The sequence below is a fragment of the Pleurodeles waltl genome, chromosome 9, assembly GCF_031143425.1.
Source record: "Pleurodeles waltl isolate 20211129_DDA chromosome 9, aPleWal1.hap1.20221129, whole genome shotgun sequence".
NCBI classification, from domain to species: domain Eukaryota; kingdom Metazoa; phylum Chordata; class Amphibia; order Caudata; family Salamandridae; genus Pleurodeles; species Pleurodeles waltl.
In genome coordinates this window covers 972,175,792-972,190,568 of record NC_090448.1, presented here as the reverse complement: position 1 = coordinate 972,190,568, position 14,777 = coordinate 972,175,792, and the positions used below count along the sequence as shown (strand labels likewise).

Genomic DNA, 14,777 nt, shown 5'->3' with positions numbered 1-14,777 from the left:
ATTGTGGAATATTGTGTAGTGCTAGTACCTTTCTGCTAGGGGAGTGCATAACCGGTGCCGGTGGTGATGGAGGTCCACGAGGAATCTTCTTGTTAATCCTGGTGGGCAAGGAATTCATTACAAACATTAAACAGATCTCAAAAACATTGTCTTTTAGTCCATGTGATATTATTCTGCTTCCGAGCATAAAAACTTTTTGATTTCTGAAAGTATGGCAACATTACAGGTCTCAGAGGCTGAGTGAGCTTGTGGCTCCTGCTTCCCATTAACTTCTCATATGCAAGGGAGTACATAACCACTCGGAGGAGTGTGGAAGGAGGACTTTTTTTTTTTTTTTACAACACATTAAAAGTACAATATTAACCAGCAAAGGGAATACAGCCTTGGCTTTAGTTTTTTACTCTCAAACACTGCAAGGACTGAAGACCATCACTGACAAAAAAAAGAGATTGTGGTCTGAGTTTTTCATCAGAACGGTCTTCCATGGCTAAAGAAAACATCCCAAACAAGATAAGAACACAGGTAGGTAGATTCCCATTAACCGATAAAAAAAGAAGACTCAATACTGTCTTCTAGTGAAGACAGCCAACTATGTCAATGAATACATTATTAAGGAAGACGAATCTTTGTGTCAATATCGGGGATAACTGATAATAAATAAATGGATGCCTGCTCTTCAATTAATTTTGCTCAGCCCCAGCACTAATGAACTTTATGAAAACTCACTTGAATCGAGGGGGCTCCATAGGATCTTTCTGCATCTCCACCATCCGAATAACCCTTTGCTTCGCTCCAGAGTTGAAAGCAACACCCTGCTGGGATGGTGTGTACCTGCATAAGGAGATTACATCAGAAACAGATTAGAGACATCAAGGAAGAGAAGTTGCAAACAAAAAAATTGCTTACACAAGTGAATGTTGAACAGCTTCAAAAAATGCCCAGAGCTTGAATATGCCAAAATTAATAAAAATAGGTTGCTTAACTGTAGAAATACTTTACCAGTGATACATCTTTTATGCAGACAGGAGCGGACTGAAAAATTCCCCATAATCAGGTAGGTCCAAGAATGTTTCAAATGTCCTACAGTGGACCTTTATCATTATAGCTCACTCCGTGTGCCTATATGGCAGACAGAATTCACAGCTTTACCCCCACCAGCCACTTTCTACTAGGAATGTCAGTAAGCATGGGCAATGAGTAAGATCAGTAAATCTCAACTTCAAAATCACAGAAAAACAAATGGCAGTGTCCAATCCCTGGTGTGAGAACGGCCTTGAGAGGTACAATGCTACCAGAAGCCTAAACCACACTAACTTTTTCAAAGTTTTTTTATTGCTGTCAAAATGTGTTTCCGGTGTTGAACTATGCTCAGATTGAACTCTTATCTCTAAGTTTAAATTTGGTCATGTTTTAATGAATGTACAATGCTGTATTATTTTTAAGGACAGCAATGCTGTCTGCATCCATCTGCATCTGCTGTTTATTCAGCTACTCCACAAACCATTTTCATCTTCTTGCCTCTTTTCCTTCCCTCCTTTCTCTCTGCTAACTCAGGCCATTGCCACAGACTTTTCCACAGGCTTGGCCTACCCAGCTTGTTCTTTATGGATAGCCCCCGTCAGTGACTTGGGGACATATGTACGAAGGCATTTCGCATTTCTTTACGGTGGGAATTGCTATTTTGGGCCATTAGGAAATGCAAAATGCCATTTCAGTATGAACGAAGGCATTTGGGGTGGTACAAAAACCGATTTCTACCTTGTAGAAATTGCATTTTTGAAAATGCTAAACAATAAATCGCGAATAAGGATTTCCAAATAGCGAATCGCTAACCGCATGTACAAAGGACTTCCTAATTGCGACTAGTCCAAAATGCACATTGAGGAAATGCAATTGCCATTGATTCATATCCGGAGGTAAACGTGCAAATTACAAAAAGGCATCCAAAATGCATCAGGCTCTTTCACAATGGTGGCTTTGTAAATTTGGATGACGTTTTTGGCTGTGAGGCAGAGAAGGAGGAAGAGACAGGAGAGGATATTTAAGGTGAGAGTCACTCTGTTTGAACAGAGAGAGAGGTCATTGAGAGGTACAAACTGAGTAGGCAGATAATACTTGATTTAATTGTTGAGTTACAACCTCAACTACAGGGCACAACACTCCGATGCAAGGCAATCCCACTACATGTGCAGGTAATGTGTTGCCTACACCTCTTTGCTTGTGGCAGTTACCAGGGGCTCACAGTAGTGGCAGGGGGATCCTAAACTCCCGCTGCCCCCACAAGACCAACAGGGCACTAGTGTACAGACTGGATACATTTTGCAAGATAATCACCACATTTGCCATACTGCACAATATTGCAACGAAGAAGGGTCTGCAAGACATCCCCATAGAGCCTGGTTCCGACTCTGAAGAAGACTTACCACCACTACAAGTGCAGTAGGAGGGCACACATGTATTAGAGGGACTGGCACACTGTACAGAGATCACCAACAACTATTTCTGAGGTAAGAGAAATTAGAAGATCCAATAATGAGACGTCACACGAGGTAAAGCTTGGTGCATAACTGAGGACCCACCTTTTATTCAGGTAGCAAAAACATTGTTTCACTCAAGGATCAACTGTATCCTTATGGATATAACATTGTTATGAAGTACACAGCAAAATAAGTAATGGCAAACAAAACAAAAGCAACTCATTCCTCAGAGTGTACAGTGGTTCACTTCTTTCGGCCTCTGGGGTTGGGTGCTTTGTCAGCAACACTGGGTTGTGGTACTGGTGACATGTCAGTCCTAACAGTGTGTCTGAGTGAACGCCTGGTACTGCATGCTTCCTGAACGGATGTGCCATTGAGGCTGGAGCCTCTTCAATCTCAGGTGGGTGCAGGATGTTGGGAACACAGAGGTTGGGGGTCTAGATATTATCAATGGCTGTGGTCACGTGCACTAGACCATGTGCAACATCCTGACAGCAGTGCCCAATGTCATATTGACTCTTCTTAGTCCTACTTGCTAGCGTTGTTGTGGCTACTTGTGAGAAGGTAGCCTCTTTCTAGCCTTGTTACCCCCACTTTTGGCCTGTTTGTGAGTGTATGTCAGGGTGTTTGTCACTGTTTTCACTGTCTCACTGGGATCCTGATAGCCAGGCCTCAGTGCTCATAGTGAAAACACCATGTTTTCAGTATGGTTGTTATGTGTCACTGGGATCCTGCTAGTCAGGACCCCAGTGCTCATAGGTTTGTGGCCTATATGTATGTGTCACTGGGACCCTGTCACACAGGGCCCCAGTGCTCATAGGTGTGCATGTATATGTTCCCTGTGTGGTGCCTAACTGTCTCACTGAGGCTCTGCTAACCAGAACCTCAGTGGTTATGCTCTCTCATTACTTTCAAATTGTCACTAACAGGCTAGTGACCAATTTTACCAATTTACATTGGCTTACTGGAACACCCTTATAATTCCCTAGTATATGGTACTGAGGTACCCAGGGTATTGGGGTTCCAGGAGATCCCTATGGGCTGCAGCATTTCTTTTGCCACCCATAGGGAGCTCTGACAATTCTTACACAGGCCTGCCACTGCAGCCTGAGTGAAATAACGTCCACGTTATTTCACAGCCATTTTACACTGCACTTAAGTAACTTATAAGTCACCTATATGTCTAACCTTTACCTGGTAAAGGTTAGGTGCAAAGTTACTTAGTGTGTGGGCACCCTGGCACTAGCCAAGGTGCCCCCACATTGTTCAGAGCCAATTCACTGAACTTTGTGAGTACGGGGACACCATTACACGCGTGCACTACATATAGGTCACTACCTATATGTAGCTTCACCATGGTAACTCCGAATATGGCCATGTAACATGTCTATGATCATGGAATTGCCCCCTCTATACCATCCTGGCATAGTTGGCACAATCCCATGATCCCAGTGGTCTGTAGCACAGACCCTGGTACTGCCAGACTGCCCTTCCTGGGGTTTCTCTGCAGCTGCTGCTGCTGCCAACCCCTCAGACAGGCAGCTGCCCTCCTGGGGTCCAGCCAGGCCTGGCCCAGGATGGCAGAACAAAGAACTTCCTCTGAGAGAGGGTGTGACACCCTCTCCCTTTGGAAAATGGTGTGAAGGCAGGGGAGGAGTAGCCTTCCCCAGCCTCTGGAAATGCTTTGTTGGGCACAGATGTGCCCAATTCTGCATAAGCCAGTCTACACCGGTTCAGGGACCCCTTAGCCCCTGCTCTGGCGCGAAACTGGACAAAGGAAAGGGGAGTGACCACTCCCCTGACCTGCACCTCCCCTGGGAGGTGTCCAGAGCTCCTCCAGTGTGCTCCAGACCTCTGCCATCTTGGAAACAGAGGTGCTGCTGGCACACTGGACTGCTCTGAGTGGCCAGTGCCACCAGGTGACGTCAGAGACTCCTTGTGATAGGCTCCTTCAGGTGTTAGTAGCCTTTCCTCTCTCCTAGGTAGCCAAACCCTCTTTTCTGGCTATTTAGGGTCTCTGTCTCTGGGGAAACTTTAGATAACGAATGCATGAGCTCAGCCGAGTTCCTCTGCATCTCCCTCTTCACCTTCTGATAAGGAATCGACCGCTGACCGCGCTGGAAGCCTGCAAACCTGCAACATAGTAGCAAAGACGACTACTGCAACTCTGTAACGCTGATCCTGCCGCCTTCTCGACTGTTTTCCTGCTTGTGCATGCTGTGGGGGTAGTCTGCCTCCTCTCTGCACCAGAAGCTCCGAAGAAATCTCCCGTGGGTCGACGGAATCTTCCCCCTGCAACCGCAGGCACCAAAAAGCTGCATCTCCGGTCCCTTGGGTCTCCTCTCAGCAAGACGAGCGAGGTCCCTCGAATCCAGCGACACCGTCCAAGTGACCCCCACAGTCCAGTGACTCTTCAGCCCAAGTTTGGTGGAGGTAAGTCCTTGCCTCACCTCGCTGGGCTGCATTGCTGGGAACCGCGACTTTGCAAGCTTCTCCGGCCCCTGTGCACTTCCGGCGGAAATCCTGGGTGCACAGCCAAGCCTGGGTCCACGGCACTCTAACCTGCATTGCACGACTTTCTAAGTTGGTCTCCGGCGACGTGGGACTCCTTTGTGCAACTTCGGCGAGCACCGTTTCACGCATCCTCGTAGTGCCTGTTTCTGGCACTTCTCCGGGTGCTACCTGCTTCAGTGAGGGCTCTTTGTCTTGCTCGACGTCCCCCCTCTCTGCAGGTCCAATTTGCGACCTCCTGGTCCCTCCTGGGCCCCAGCAGCGTCCAAAAACGCCAAACGCACGATTTGCGTGTAGCAAGGCTTGTTGGCGTCCATCCAGCGGGAAAACACTTCTGCACGACTCTCCAAGGCGTGGGGGATCCATCCTCCAAAGGGGAAGCCTCTAGCCCTTGTCGTTCCTGCAGTATTCACAGTTCTTCAGCCTAGTAAGAGCTTCTTTGCACCAACCGCTGGCATTTCTTGGGCATCTGCCCATCTCCGAGCTGCTTGTGACTTTTGGACTTGGTCCCCTTGTTCCACAGGTACCCTCAGTCAGGAATCCATCGTTGTTGCATTGCTGATTTGTGTTTTCTTTGCATTTTCCCTCTAACACGACTATTTTGTCTTTAGGGGAACTTTAGTGCACTTTGCACTTACTTTTCAGGGTCTTGGGGAGGGTTATTTTTCTAACTCTCACTATTTTCTAATAGTCCCAGCGACCCTCTACAAGGTCACATAGGTTTGGGGTCCATTCGTGGTTCGCATTCCACTTCTGGAGTATATGGTTTGTGTTGCCCCTATCCCTATGTTTCCCCATTGCATCCTATTGTAACTATACATTGTTTGCACTGTTTTCTAAGACTATACTGCATATTTTTGCTATTGTGTATATATATCTTGTGTATATTTCCTATCCTCTCACTGAGGGTACACTCTAAGATACTTTGGCATATTGTCATAAAAATAAAGTACCTTTATTTTTAGTATAACTGTGTATTGTGTTTTCTTATGATATTGTGCATATGACACTAAGTGGTACTGTAGTAGCTTCACACGTCTCCTAGTTCAGCCTGAGCTGCTTTGCTAAGCTACCATTATCTATCAGCCTAAGCTGCTAGACACCCTATACTCTAATAAGGGATAACTGGGCCTGGTGCAAGGTGCAAGTACCCCTTGGTACTCACTACAAGCCAGTCCAGCCTCCTACACTACTGCCATGTGGTTGAAGGACCAGTTGAACTAATCAAAACTTGCCAGGTACTGCCTGGGCTTCTGCACACTGTGCTCCCTCTCAATTTCTGCTAGACACTGGTCCTGCCCTTTCTCCAAATTCTGCAGCAACGTAGATGTTCATTGCAGATGCCTACTGACAGTCTGCATTTGTTTTGTCTGCAGGTGCTGTACAGAGATGCAGGACCTCTCTAACCGGCCATACACAGGACTCTACGACATGTCACCGGACACATCCTCTGTACAGCCTGCTGATCTTTGCCCTCTGCGCTGCCTGTGTCCTGACCTCCGATGCTGTTGAGTCCCTGCTCTGTGAATGACCCTCATCACTATCCACAAGCTGGCAGCGGTGAGATGGCTGCTCTCCTGCCAGTTGGAGGTATGGTGATGGGCTGAGGTGATGGTGGTGTAGTTTCTTCAATAACCACAGTGTCGGTAGGTCCTTGGGTTGCATTGGTTCCTGACACGTCTGGGCTGTGATCTATGTAAACAGTTAGTGTAAATAAATGGCTAAAGTTTGCCCACATTATTGTTGTAATTCTGCCTCATGTGTTTGTGACATGTTTATATTATACAGATATGTTTGGTGTAGTCGTAAGCACACAGCAAGCAAATGATGTGTACTACAACTCCCATGATGCATTGCCAGGTTAGGGCAAGCACCTTAACGGAGTTAGTCATGCTGTGATGTATGATATATGAATTTGCTAACATTAAATATTGTTAGGCAAGTAAAGGAAAGATTACTTACTTTGGATGATGCATGCTTGATAGGATGCGTTGATATCAGCTACTCCCACCAGGTTCCAGGGTCCTCTCTATGAGTGACTCCATGGGAGTTGGAAAGGGTTGTTTTGAAGGTCCTCTGCTTGTTCCACCTCCCCAGGCCATCCTGCTAGCCACCATCTCCTTCATACAAGACCACAAGTAATAGCACCTTTTTCAGATCTCAGGGATGGTCCTGTGGGTGACTCTTAGGGACTTCCCATACAGTTGATCCATATGCCCACACATTACTCTGTCGGGAGGTCCAGCTCCTTCTCAGTAAATCTTAACTTCCTCTTCCCAGAGTCCTTCTTTCCATCTTCTCTAGCTATGGTCTTCTCCAGGGATGGTGATATTCAGTGGCAATGGTTAACCAGGAGCACTCCTTACTTCCAGACTAGGCCTATAGGTTGTGGCCACACCCTATATGTGTAAACGTCCAGGTCTGACATTCTGCATCCAGAAAGCTTTGTTTCACATTTTGTGATTCCCTAATTGTGAATGTGAATCTGAAGGGATTGCTATTTCTGGAATCGGTTGTTACACACATACCCGAATAACGATTTTTATGGATCCGCTATTTGGAAATTGCAAATCCGGAATTTTGTACATATGGCCCTTGGCTTCTAGGCTCTCCCTTTGGGGTACCTCTTCTCACAGGTAGCCCAGGTTAAAGAGATAGAGGTGTGTGTGGTGTCTTATCCGTTGGGGTCACCCCTAAATCTTTTTGGCCTGACTACTTACTTGACTTTCATTTTTTTCATCTCCTCCGCTCTCTTTGTTTAGCATACCACATTCTGAGACATCCTTGTATGACAACCTAAGCGGTTCAATTCAGGGACTTCACCGTTGACTACTTCAGTTTCTCCTTGTTCCCATGCCTGACCCTGACAAGGCTACTACTGTGGTGTTTATCTTAAAAATGTTACTAGTGGCCTAACAGTGCCACTAGGGGTAGATTTGATGCTTGAGGGTGAACTGCGTATATTATTTTTTGTGGCTTAACAATGCCTCAAAGGATTGCGTTCTGTCGATTCTAGGTGGGCTCATACACACAAAAAAAAAAAGAGTCATGCATGCTCCCAAGAGAACAGGAATCATCCTCACCCATCTGGAGCATGTAAAGGTAGGGGCGATTTAATTGGCTTTTCCCAAAATTTCAATACGAGTGACTATCAGACTTCAAGTTAAAGTGGGTTTGTAAGTGTAGCCTATGAAGCTATCACTTAATTACCCCCTCACTTGGCTCCATTCATTACATAGTGTTGGAAGCACATTCTCCAGGTTTCCTGCATGACATGAAAACAAACTAATCCTAGGTCTTCTACAGACGCCTAGAAATATTGGCTTTAGAATTACACTGTCATGGAACTCATGTCTACTCTTATTTAGACAAATCTGAAAGCAAACATGGTTTAAGTGACAATCAACGCATGTTACGTTAATTTATGTTATGCAGAGTGCACTATCACCTAGCAGGGTATCCTATGGCTGAGCAGGTGTGAATCTAGGCCCAGCTAGAGCCTTGTGGGACTGCTCCAATAGCCAGGACATGAGTGTGGGTAAGGAGTTTGAACTGTGCTCATCTGTGAATGAGGAGCAAGTGGAGCTCCTTCAGGTATGATGTCATGTCAGTGTCGTGTGGGAGCTTGAAAGTGACTCTGGCCACAGAGTTCTGAACAATCTGAAGTATTCTGGTCAGTTTTCTGTTGATCCCTACATAAAGGGTGTTCCCATAGTCCAGCTTGCTTGTGACCAGGGTGTATGTGATGGTTTTCCAGGTGCTGATTGAAAGCCATTTGAAAATCTTCTTCAGCATCTTCAGGGCATGGAAGCATAAGATGGTAATACATTGACACGGGTAGTCCCTTCGAGTTTACTTATGATGATGATGATTCGGAGGTTCTCCATGTGGGTGGTAAGGAAGGGTGTTAATCCTAGCTCTGTTGACTACCGAGAGTAGTCCCACGATGATGTGCTCCTCACAAGTTTGTTGTATGTTGATCTTGTGACAGCAGATTATGCCAGATACAGGGATCATGTATGCATTGAAGAGGGCAGTGTTCAGGGAAGAGCCTTGCAGAACTCAGCAGATGAGGTTGCAAGCGTCTGAGGAGTACGGTGCCAGGCTGACTGACTGGGTCCTTCCAGTCATGAAGGAGCAGATCCATCGGAGTGCGTGTCTTAGGATTCCGATGTCATTAGGCGTTGGATGAGTACTGGGTCGAAGACTGTGTTGAATGCTGCGGAGAAGTCCAGGAGGATGAGGGCAGCTGTTTTTTCTCTGTCCAGAGTCTTGCAGATGTCATCAGGGGCAGCAGCAATAAGGGCAGTGTCCGTGCTGGGATTGGGTCAGAAACCAGACTGAGTGGTGTCAACTAGTTGATGGCGCTGAGGTATTCGGTGAGATGGCGACTATTTTCTCCAAGACAGTGGCTAAGAATGGTAGCAGGGAGATAGGTCTGTAGTTGATGAGCATTTAAGAGCCTGCAGGGGGTTTCTTCAGCAATGGGAGGACAGTTTTATGTTTTCAAGTATCTAGAAGGTCAAGAATGTAGAAGAGGTGGAGACATTCAGAATGGTTGTCAGCACGACACTGATCGGTTGCGGTCCTATGAACTAGCCGTGGTGGGAGCAAGGGTCCGATGGGGCCCCTGATGGATAGACTTAATGGTGGTGGTTCTTTCTTTGGGGATGATGATGGGCAATGTGGCTAGCACATTTTTTTTAAAATAAAATAGGGAGGCATTTGTCGAGGTCTGTCAGGCCCTGATTCTATTTTGATTGGTAGTTGTTGGGTGCGGAGTTCCAGTCCTTGTTAATATTGTGTTTTCACTTTGGGCAGGCCAGTGTAGAGGTGCTGTATGTGTATTGGACCGGGACATGGATGCTAAACTTCACAAGGGAGTGGCCTGTCTAGGCATTTCAAACTGCTCCACATGATGATTTTTTTTTTTGTATTCATTTTTCTATCCATTCATTCAACAATAGCTCATTAAAAAAAATAAAAATTAGACAGCTGAAGCATTTGGGGGGTTGAATGGGGGGGGGGATGACAGGAGCAGCCCTCATGTACCCTTTGTCATATCCCTTCATGCCCTCATTTGTAGGTGCATGTACCTCATCTCCTCCACAAGTGGAAGATGCAGGGCAAACTAGAACACCACAATCTGCAGTGCTCCTGTGGGTGGCAGAAGGGAACATTGATTTTTCTTTTTACATTTTATTAAAACATTGTACACTGTATTTGAATATCATTTTGCCCCTGGGAATTTCCCCTTATTCAATTGTTAGGCACAACAGAGTCAATAGAAAATATAATACTCTCTGTTATCAGCAACTGAGTTAAATATAGCACTCTCATAAAACCAGAGTTGCTTCATTTGGGTGGTCACAAACAAAACAAAGATGATGTCTCCTTCAAGGTGGGGTGCCCACTTTTACTTAAGAAGAACTAGAAAAGTATGAAAGTTATGATCTTTGTGAGATTGGTATCTTTGTCATCACTGTAAGCCCACTGTGAGTTTCTAATTTGATATGCACAAGTCCATATGTGCTTTATCCGTGTTGTTTGTACAGCAAGTTGAACCAATGTTTGGGAGGCCTCCCAGAGATCTTTTAAGTCAGTGGTCATGGTAAAGGACTAAAGCCGCTTTTCACATAAATGATTTAGAACTCTGGAACGTTAGCTGGGAGCTTCAATATTCACTTCTGGTCATTAAGACTCCCAGAATTCAGACAGATGACACGTCATGCATATAAGCATGGAGGGGTTAGCTTTCTCCTAAAAATATCAACGGTTAAAATGTGACCTTCTATACTAGCTCTCAATTGCAGTTGAATATTTGTCAGGCACCCTTATCTCAATTGTGAACATCTTAAACACACATCTGAAAAACTAAAATAAGAATTTAGAATCTACATGCTGTTCTTAATTCTCTAGTTATCGCTCCTGCAGATGGTTTGGGATGCTACAGTTTGTATCTTATTCAACGAAGTCTTCTCTTGATTAGCATCTAGACCTCCTGCGAACGGACCTTGCAATATTAGCATCTATATCTCCTTAGGGCTGTAACTTCTTGATACACACTAACCCCACACTTGGATGGACCCCACAGCCACCTACGCCATGCTCAAAATTACACTATTACTAGGTGGAATCCAAACACTAAGAGGATTTAAACATCTGCATACCCTCATGTGCCACATCTCCATGGTTAACACCAACACCACTTAGGGAGGCACTCCTCCCTATGGCGTTATCATGTGACAACTCACACCCACGTGTGACAGTCGCTAGACTACAGGCAATGCACCTCTCTGGGTACAGAACAGACATTTTTATTTGGTCCCAGTTATAAGAAATCGATGGTCTTCAAACCATCACCTCCACAAATGCACAGCAACTGTCTACTGTAAGGACTATTTCAACCTGACTGTCTGCCTTTTTCACTACTAACACCACCAATCATTTAATCTCCTTCACCACTTCACATATAGCCTCAGCTTCATTACTCTGCACAACCCTATCTCTTCTCTCTCTCTCTCCCCACCCACTGCTCCTTCCTGACCTCCATTCAGCTCCTAACAACCTACCGCCCTGATTACTGCCATTGCACACCTGTCTTGCTGTGCCATGTCGTACCAAGCGCCCTTCTCCTTAACCGCCCAAGCATGACCTAAGTCATTCATGCCCACAAGGTCCTGCTCTCTCACCTAAAACCAACAGAAAAGCTATGGTTCCTGCCATCATCAACAACATTGCCACTGAAAGCTAACTGTTGATAAGACATTCCTCGTTTCAGTTTTTGTCCTAAAATAAACTTTAAAGGGAGGAAAACATTTGAAAATGTATGTGGATGTCATTCCTTGTCCGGCTTAAATGCTCAAGCATAGAACTCCATCACTCACCATACAAGAATGACAGAAAACAACCCAATAGTCAGATGTGCTTTAAACTTTAAAAGCATAATAATGACCCTGTCTGCACTTAAGACTACAATATTTTGAAAATCCTGACTGCAGCGTGGCAAGCAATCGGAGGGTGAGGAGGTGGCTGTTGCAGAGCAGAAGCAGGCCGGGCGGGGAGGAGGAGCCGGACTTCTTTGACTGCGGTGCCCCCAGGGGCTCCGCGTTCGCAACCTCCCTGATGTGTAGCCAGTGGCCCTGGGCGAGTGGCATGGTGGTAGGCCCCGGCGCTGCGGGTTTCCACCTGGAGGCATGGTGGCGTTTCCTTGGAGGAGGCAGGCCGTGGGGATTGCGACCGGAGGAGGAGTGCAGGTCTCCGCCTGCTGGGAGATCAGCCTGCAGTCTTCCGCTTATGTTGGTCGCTCGCTGGCTGTTGTGTGAAGATCGGCACAGGAGAAGGTCGCTAGATGCCTGGACTGCCCGGATTAAATAAAAGGTGAGCTGGGGTCTCCGCCTTTTTCTGATGTTTCCTGGCCGGGCCCGAGTTCTGCACACTGGCCCTGCCTTGTGTGTGCAGCTGTAGATTCTGTCCTACATTGAGGCTCCCCCGGGAAGAGGGCCATACTGGCCTTTAGTGGGATACTGCTCAAGGATATGCTGGGACTTCCATTGTCTAGTTGGAGGTGTGGGTTGCTACCTACCTATTACAAGTCTTATACTGCATGGGACTGTTCACATCCTCGACTTCATACTAAACCCCATATGACTGATGAACTCTGTTCCTTTTTGAGAGAAATGGGACTTTGGGATGTGTGGAGGGTTCGTAACCCTGATACACTACAGTTCTGTTATACCCCTGCAGCAGGCACTCACAGTCGCTTTGATTACTATTTAATTTTGCAGAGTTTGGCCCCAGATGTGGCCAATACGGTGTATCTTCTGCGGTTTCTATCTGACCATTCCCCGGTCCTCCTCACTCTTGGGCAATGCCATAGACACCCACCTTCACAGATGTGCCGTATGGGGGGAGATGCTCTTTCTAATCCCCCCTTTGAACAGTCGATCGGACAATCATTGTCCTTTATTTCCAAGACAATTGGGGTACATGCACTAATAAAGAGTAGGACTAGGACACGATGAAATCTGTCCTCTGAGAGGCCAGTCTTAATGCAACATATGAGGTCCACAAACAACCAGATCGGGACATCCAGAATCTCGAGAAAGAACTGGGGACAATTGAGCAGGATCCTCCAACCAGGACAGACAGCCTGGATGAATGGAGTAAAACCCGTAGACTGCTGTAAGATGTGCAGGGCCACCTGGAAAAACATCTAGAGACAGCTCTGCACCAGCGTCTTCACGCTGAAGGCGATAAGACTGATGCTATGCTGGGTAGGGTGGTCAAACCGGGAAAGTCTCATAGTCCTATCCTGTCAATGACGACACCAATAGTCAACTGGTCTATTCTCAAAGTGCTATCAATGATATATCCCGCTCCCACCTCAGTTTATGCTATGCCCCCCCAACCATATATACACAAGTGACACTGAGAATGATCTCTCCCGGGTGACTCTTTCTGCACTTGCCCCAGATGCCCGAGAGGGCCCTGACCACCCCATTACTAGGGATGAGTTGATTGCAGCAATTTGTTCTCTCAAAACCTTGAAAACTCCCGGTAATGACAGCTTCCCAGGAAAGTTTTATCGTAAATACGCCAATACTTTAGCTAACAAACTCTTAGAAGTATACGAGGAATCCTTGCACTGTGACCGGCTCCCTCCTATGATGTGCAAGGCGCTCATAATTATAATTCCTAAGCCAAGGAGGGACACCACTGTGCCATCCGCATATAGACAGATATCGTTACTGAACATCGATGTCCAACTGCTGAATGGTGTCCTAGCCTCCCATTTCTCCCTCATATTTCCTCCTTGGTACACTTGGATCAATCTGGGTTCATTCCTAAACCCTGAGAAAGTTTCAGCCTTGAGAGTTCACCCCTCCAAATCTAAACTGTATCCCCCTAGGCTCTTTGTCCAGTCGAGCCCGCGAGACCCTCCCCCAGCTGTTGATACCACAGGAAAACACAGATATGCGTTATCTGGGTATCCGCTTAGTGCCCAGGGTACAATCTTTTCATGACGTTAATATAATATAGGGAGAGTGATCGCGAGCCTCCAGGCCTCTGTAAAATTCTGGCGGGAGCTGCCTCATCTTTCATGGGAAGAATTGCTATAACAAAAATGATAATACTCCCTTTGCTGCCTATTCACCCTACAAGGCTCGTTTTATGTGATTCCGAGGGCATATTTCCAGAAAATCAACAGCATTATTGTCGATTTGCTCTGGGTGGACAGGTGGAAATGGGTCCGGCTCTCCACCCTGCAGCGCACATGGGGGAAAGGAGGGCTGGAAGTCCCGAATATAGAACTATACTATATGGCGGCGCATTTGCTGCAAGTCATACATTGGCTTTCGTCAGATGATTCCTGGGAGAAGGCCCGGTTGAAGGGTTTCTACATGGAAGAGGAGCTGCTGTCCCTCCTGATGAGAGGATCTAGACTCTGCGCCCCGCCCCCAGCACTCCCTATCGGATTCGACAAGTGGCCAGTATATAAGAGAATGCTGTCAAAGGGGTTATCAGAAAGGCTCTGTATGTCCCAGATATGCCTATCCATGTCCATTCACCATTGGAAGGAGGTTGCACCACTCTAGGGGATCTTTATCCCGATGGACGCTTCATTCCGATGTAGGAGGCATTTGACACCTTTCGCTTAGGACAAGGACAATTTTACAGCATAATTTCTGCGACGGTGAGGGAGTTTGGCCTACTTTTTCAATCGCACCCCAACGTCTGTTACTCTCTCCACACTCCTGTTAATGGCAGGGGGGCGTCATCTGGTGT

General features: G+C 46.4%; 1 protein-coding gene across 1 annotated transcript in view; it reads right to left on the bottom strand.

The window, feature by feature from the left end:
* The window catches only part of SNW1 (SNW domain containing 1), a 61,136-nt gene that overhangs the window by 9,503 nt on the left and 36,856 nt on the right, over positions 1–14,777 (bottom strand). Inside the window, exons 6-7 of the mRNA XM_069208399.1 lie at positions 727–831; positions 29–98 (exon numbers count right to left, since the gene is read on the bottom strand). Coding sequence (XP_069064500.1) covers positions 29–98; positions 727–831 — 175 coding nt within the window. The remainder of the gene's footprint in view (positions 1–28; positions 99–726; positions 832–14,777) is intronic.